Here is a 7509-nt window from a genome sequence, read left to right on the forward strand (position 1 = left end):
TATCACATAACGAAAGAAAGTTATTCATGTTATATTATTGTCAGAACAAAATCGTTCAAGTAGAAATTATTTTAGAGTGTGTTCTTGTTGTTATTAATTTAGAGTTTCTCACTCAATAAGAAGCGTTATGATAGTAGAGAATTTTCTCATATTCTATATTTTTTTATCCGAATGCTTATTGATGGTTATATTTTTTTTTATTTAAAAAAAAAATGGAGTTCAGCTTGGAATAGAAAATTTTACTTAAGTATAAATACTATTGTGCCGAAAATCGAATAATAAATTAAATAGTAATCGTCAGCTTCATAAATATTCAAAGTGAATGTTCATCAGTTTCGCTTCCGGCTTCAAGGTCGGAAAGAATAGTTCAGAAGACGATTTTTTTTTTCTGCTTTATTTTATTTATGCTGGCGTCAGATTTTTTTTTTATGATTGAGAAGTGTATGTTATTCTTTCTGCAGACATCTTGTGCTTGTTAAGAAAAAGAAAAAAAAATGAGGATTTAATGTGTATACATTTAATAAATTAAATGAATAAAAAGGGATAGGTTTAAAACGATTTCTTTGTATTTCTTGCGGATTGTAGAAAATATTATCGTTTTAATTAAAATATATATTTTTTTTTGTGGTATTGATGTGGTAAACAAATTGTATAAAAAAAAATATGCATATATATATATTGTTTGTGTTTTTTTTTCTTCTCCTCAACTTATATTCATAGTGTAACAGAAATTATAATATAAGATAAGAGTTGGTTTTCAATCCTTGATTTCCATATTATATTGTTTTCACTTTTAATATGTAGAACATAGAATATGTTCTTGATGGTTAAAGAAATTTATATGAGTGTGATAATTCGTATCACAGTTTATCACTACACTAATGTTTGAACCTGTATATCATATTTGTATTGATTTTGTTATGAGTGCATTTTTTTTGTATGTATGTATAAATAGAGGGTACAAATACATTTAATTACTATATTTTACGTAATATGAAACAGCAGTGCTAAAGTATTTTTTTAGAAACATTGTTGAGGTTGGAAGAGTAATTAACATTAAAGTTTCGTTTAATAGTTGAATTTATTTTTCTTCCCATAAGGCAATACTCTGAAAGTTATTTTCATTTTAAATTGTAGTAATTTGACAATTTTACTGCCTAAAATTTCAGATTCTAATTTTGAGTTTAAAAAAAAAAAAAAAAAAAAAAAAAAAATTAATAAATTTTGAGGTTAAGTCTAAAATAAATAAGGAAGCATCATGGCATTCCTTGGCAAGGGCAGAAAGGAAGATTTAAGATGTTTGGCAGAAGAGTTGGGAGAAAGCATAGACCACGATATGAAAATAGTAGATTTAAAATCTGTCATAGTGGCAAGTAAAGCATATGAAGAAAGCTTTGTGAAAAATTTATTAGAAACGATTATCAATACTAGAATGGAAGGGGAAAAAGAAAAGAAAAGAGAATTAGAAGCCGAAGAAAAGAAAAGAGAATTAGATGCCGAAGAAAGAAAAAGAGAAGTAGAAGCAGAAGAAAAACGAATGGAATTCGAGTTAAGAAAACTTGAACTTGAGGCTCAGTCAAAAGGAGCTACAGTATCAAACTCAGTTGAAAATAGTAGCCAATTCAGTCATGAATTAGTTCGGTTGATGCCAAAATTTAAATTAAATCAGGATGACATAGTCTTGTACCTATCGCTATTTGAAAGACAAGCGAAACGCACAAAAGTGGAGATAAAAGATTGGGTGTCTGTTTTATTGACTTTATTGCCGTCCGAAATAGTGCAAATGATTGCCAGGGAATCCGAGGAAAGTTTCGAAGACTATAATCACATCAAATCAGTTTTATTAAAGCGGTTCAAGATGAACGTAGAAAGTTTCCGGAAAAAGTTTGTTCTACATCAGCGTAGTCCTGATAAATCTTGGAGGGATTTCACATTTGAATTAACCAATTATTTTCAAGAATGGATCGATGGACTTAGCGTTTCCGACTTCGATGCTCTAAAGAATTTGATGATCACGGATCAAATCAAAAGAAGAGTGCCGCATGAAGTGCGCGAACATTTCCTTGATGAATGGTCAAAGTTGATATCACCAGCCAAGCTAGCAGATAAGCTCGATGAATACGAAAGTATTCGAAATACGCAAAAACGAGCTTCGAAGGAGAAATTGCCTGACAAGAGCTGTCCTCATACTCCACCTATAGAGCGACCATTTAGGAATAGATTTCCTCAAAATTCCAGTAATCATCAGAAACAACAATTTCCAAAAACTTCAAGGTACGAAGGTCCAAGGCGATCATTCAAGCCGACTTGTTATTCGTGTGGAGTAGAGGGACATTACTCCAAAACATGCCCAAAGAATGATAATAAAAGACATTATGGTCCAAATGCTCAAAGCAATTTGGTTTTATCATCCACAACTGAAAATGAAGTCAATTCTTCAGTTCTGACAGCCAGAATTACAGCACCGGTGTCAAAACAAGCAAAGGACTGTTTCGATGTAGATAAGCTTCAAATGGTAAGCATTAAGTGTGGTGATCAGACCCTTACGGGGATTATAGATTCAGGTGCTCAGATTTCAGTGGTGCGAGAAGGACTTGTTAGAGATATACATTCCGACGGAGAAGGAGTGATTGAAATTTCATCTGCTTTTGGGGAAAGTGAAATGACTCCTCTAAGGAATTTTTCAATGAAATTAGATGATGAGTTGCATGGGAATGTTACTATCTCATGTGCAGTATCGAAAAAGCTTGTCAACGATTTGTTGCTCAGCATTAAAGCTTACGAGGCACTAAAAAATAATGTGCAGATTCATAAAATGGCAATTGCCGAGGTTATTTCAAAACAAAGTTCCGAGAGACCAAACGAGCCTGAGGTGCAGTCCTTGGAAAACCCAATGAGTAATATTTCTATGATAAATGGTGTCACCAAAAACGGGACGGAATGGGAAAACGAAAATCGAGCTGAACTCATAAGGCTACAAAAGGAAGATGCAGAATTGAGGAATGTGTGGATTTGGGCGAAAGACAATGAAAAGTCTTATAAAATACAAGATGGAATATTGGTGCATTCCGAAACAATGTTCGGTGAAAAGGTGGAGCAGGTTGTTCTTCCATTGAGCAAAAGACAAGAAGTGCTGAAAATGGCCCATGAAATACCACTTGCTGGTCACCTAGGTGAACGTAAAACGAAACAACGTATCAAGTATTCATTTTATTGGCCTACCATAACACATGATGTCAAGGCGTTTTGTGAGAGCTGTGAGACATGTCAGTTACGAAGACCGATCACCTATCGAGATAGAATCCCAATTCAGCCGATCGTAAGACCGGAAACACCATTCGAAATTTGGAGTGTGGACTGTATTGGTCCTCTAGAACCACCATCACGTAGAGGACACAAATACGTCATTTGTGCAATTGATTTGTGCACAAGGTGGGCTGAAGCTATCCCAGTGAAGGAGATAAGCGCGAAAACTACGTGTAATGTCCTAATGAAAATTTTTGTACAAACCGGGTTCCCGAGAGTGATATGTTCCGATCAAGGAACCAACTTTACATCGAAGTTAACAAAAGGGTTTTTAGATGTCATCGGGGTTTCGCCGCGATTTTCAACTCCTGGTCATCCGGAAAGCATGGGTGCCGTTGAAAGATGGAACAAGACCCTCAAGAATATGCTGAACAAAAATATACAACAACATGGTAAAGAATGGGACTTACATTTGCCATATTTATTATTTGCCTACCGTGAAGTTCCCCACAGCACTACCGGTATTTCCCCATTTCAATTAGTTTATGGAAGGTTACCCCCTGGACCTTTGGCTCTGTTGAAAGATTTGTGGATAGGTAGAGAAACAATTCCATCTAATGCATCGAAACCTGTAGAGACTTATTTACAAGATCTAATAAATAAACTCAAAGACGCCCATGAACTAGCATCTGAAAACTCGAAAGTATCCCAAGATACTTATGTTTCTCAATACAATCTTCGCTCAAAAGAGAAATCATTCAAGGTTGGGGATAAAGTCCTCGTGTTGATACCATCATCCTCACATAAACTTCTTAGTACTTGGAGTGGACCCGCCACACTAATTCAAATGACTAGACCCCATTCAGCCAAGGTAGAAATGGAAGATGGAAGTATTCGCGAGATACATATCAACAAACTGCGACCGTACGTTACCCGAGTAAATTATGTTGGTCTTGTATTCGAACAAGACGATGACTTTGGAGACTTGCATTACGCTCCTGCTGATAAATTTAATGTATCAATTGGGGATATTGATAAACTAGATAAGGGACTAGAAGATTTGACGGTTGAACAAAGGAGAGATTTGTCAAAAGTTTTAAAAAGATTTATGGATGTATTTAATACCAAACCTGGACATGCTAGAGTGGACGGTCACACTATTCGAGTCACAGCAGACTGTTCCGCCAAGAAATTTAGACCTTATAGAGTTCCTATCCGATTGCAAGATGAGGTTGATCGACAAGTAAAGGAACTCTTGGACTGGAATCTTATTGAACCAAGCGAGAGCGAATGGGCTCATCCCGTAGTGTGTGTAGCAAAAAAAGACGGAAGCGTCAGGCTATGTGTCGACTACAGACTTTTGAATAGCTTCACTATCCCCGACGCGTATCCCATGAAAATAGCTAAAGAACTCTTGTTTGAAATCGGAAAAGCCAATTTCATAACAGTACTTGACCTTACAAAAGGTTATTGGCAGATTCCGATGAGAAATGAAGATAAGACTTTCACAGCTTTTGTCACCCATTCGGGACATTTCCAATGGAAAGTAATGCCCTTTGGTTTGAAAAATGCTGGAAGCACGTTCCAGAGGTCAATGGACAAAGTATTGGCACGACATAAAAATTACTGTCGCTCATACATCGACGATGTAGCCATATTTTCTGAATCCTGGACTGATCATATCTTTCATATCAGTCAAGTTTTGCTTACATTAAGAGGAGCTGGATTAACGATAAATCTGAAGAAATGCGACTTTGGCAGATGCCACGTGAAGTTTCTAGGACACATTATAGGTTCCGGAAAACATACTCCAGATCCTGAGAAAGTGGAAGCGATTCATAGTATAGTCAGACCATCTACCAAAAATGAGGTCCGAAGTCTGTTAGGACTAGCATCATATTATAGAGATTATATACCCAATTTCTCCGAAAAAGTGCTGCCTTTAACAAATTTAACAAAGAAAAGCGTTCCAACGAATATTCCATGGGATGATATATCAGAGCAATCCTTCCAACAGCTCAAGCGTGAACTGGTAAAAATGCCCTCTTTACATACACCTAATTTAGATAAACCATTCCAATTATACACTGACGCCTCAGCGACAGCTATAGAAGCTTGCTTAGCTCAGACCGCAGATGATGGCAAAGAAATGCCGATCGCCTTTTTCAGCAAAAAATTAACCCCTTGTCAAGCCAGGTGGTCCACAATAGAAAGAGAGGCATTTTGTGTTTTGGAGGCATTAAAGAAGTATGACACGTGGATTTTTGGCGCACAAGTACAAGTCATATCGGATCATAACCCTCTGAGTTTTCTTACAAGCAGCATGCCTCATGGTGCTAAGCTTTCAAGATGGGCTTTGGCACTGCAGAGGTACAATATGACTCTCACATATCGTCGTGGTTCTTGCCATGGAAATGCCGATGCGTTGTCTAGGATAGCAATGACAAAGTAAATGTTGGTTTATGTAGTAGGTTCATAATTTACGTGCATAGATTTATATCATTGTTATAAGCTTTATATATTAGTTCATATTTTACATAGTTATTAATATATTAGTAGTTCATTGTATCATTTGTAATTGAATTAAAACATCCATTTTGGGAGCTACATATTTAAGAGCTCCTCTGCCTGCGTGATTTGTGTTTGTTTTTCCCATTTTGCTTTGTTTTTTTTTATATCTTTGGCAGGTTGTGAAGCGGCATTGTCGCTAAGGCGACGAATGTGCTTCCTTTGAAGGGACGTGTGAAGATTGAAAGCGAACTGAAAACGATACTTACAATGAAGAGAGAAAGGGGGAAGAAGGAGAAGTGAGAGAGGAGGGGTAAAGGTTGGTCGTTTTTAGAAGAAGCGGGACTTTTGTCGAGGACTGACATGTTACTTTTCTTTGGGATAAATACTCTTGTTATATATGTGTTTAGTATAGTTGTGTAAATAATGTGCTGCATAACTTTCAATAAATTAATTAAGCAGCTGAAGATCTTCGTTTAATTTGGATGATGTGTTTAATTATATATATACACATTGTAAGATATCCGGCCACGAGTGGGAAAGAAGAGATTTTCACTGTGTCTTTTTAACCGACCTGTTCAAACGTCTTTTGAGAGATTTGTATTGAAAATCAGCAAACTTTTAGTTGGTGCTCCGTAAGTATATTATTATTATTACTATATTCACTTTGGTTAAGTGATAAACTTATCTAAGACTAAGATTACATTAATTTTATATGAAAAAAAACAAAAAGAATGTGAGTTTTGTTGTTGTAAGCAAAAAGCCAGAATTCGGGGGGCGAGTCTACCCATTCGTATTTAGTTTTAATAAAGCATAATAATATAATTTAGAACTTTGTTTATATTAAAATGAAGTCATTTTAAATGAATTTGAGTATATTATTTTAATTCTGCATTGATAAATTTATCATTAATAAGAAAATTTATAGGTTAAATATAAATGTAAATATAAAATATGTTTATTTTACCTATTTTTTCAATTTTTATATTACAAAATTAACTTTTTTTATTTAATGCAAGTTAAATAAATTATTATATATAAATTATTATTACCTCCCAAAAGAATGGGAAAGGATTTTTCATGATTCCCAATGTTTGAATTTCGATTTCGTTAATAATCTTTAATTATTATTATTTATTAATTATTTAATTGTAAATTTATATTAATTTTAATTTATTTTTATCAACAATAATCAGAATTTTTTTATATTTTATAATGTTAATGATTATAAAAACAAAACTGTGATCAAAATGTGATAATCGATCAAATACTTAATTTGTGTTATTTTATGAATAAAAAAATGGAATATGTAATAAAGTTATGAATTTTACTTCATAAATATCCTATATAGTAACTAAAATAACAATTTAATAGTAAAATTTGATTATTTACAATGTTAACATTCATTTTAGTAGAATGGGTAGACTCGCCCCATACGAGAGATTTGTCAGCAGTTCTATAAAAATATACAGTAGCAGCGTTACTGTTAATATTTTCTAAAATCGATTTCACAGCTTTAAAGAGGGATAAATAGCGATTCCGAAACACCTATTAAAAGCCTTTTTTCTTTAATATTTACAAAAGTTTGACCACTTTAAAGTTGACAAACTGAAAAAATGGGTAGACTCGCCCCGGTTTACGGTACTACATTTTGTAACTCTCGTAGGTGAGTTGCTGAATACAAAAGTAAAATAAGTTAAAAATTCTACTTTCGATATAAACATGTTTTAGAGAATTTTTAAAAATTTCGAGTTA

The 7509-nt window shown here is 34.1% G+C and overlaps 1 protein-coding gene across 1 annotated transcript; it reads left to right on the plus strand.

Moving 5' to 3' along the window:
- Positions 1-1258: 1258 nt before the first annotated feature.
- On the plus strand, positions 1259-5698 carry LOC147807207 (uncharacterized). The gene has a single exon (XM_087168825.1). The coding sequence runs from the start codon at positions 1259-1261 to the stop codon at positions 5696-5698; it is 4440 nt and encodes a 1479-aa protein (XP_087024951.1).
- Positions 5699-7509: the final 1811 nt, after the last annotated feature.

The sequence above is a fragment of the Parasteatoda tepidariorum genome, chromosome 7 (genome assembly GCF_982258835.1).
Source record: "Parasteatoda tepidariorum strain Cologne lab strain chromosome 7, Ptep-v5.0, whole genome shotgun sequence".
In the NCBI taxonomy this organism is placed as follows: domain Eukaryota; kingdom Metazoa; phylum Arthropoda; class Arachnida; order Araneae; family Theridiidae; genus Parasteatoda; species Parasteatoda tepidariorum.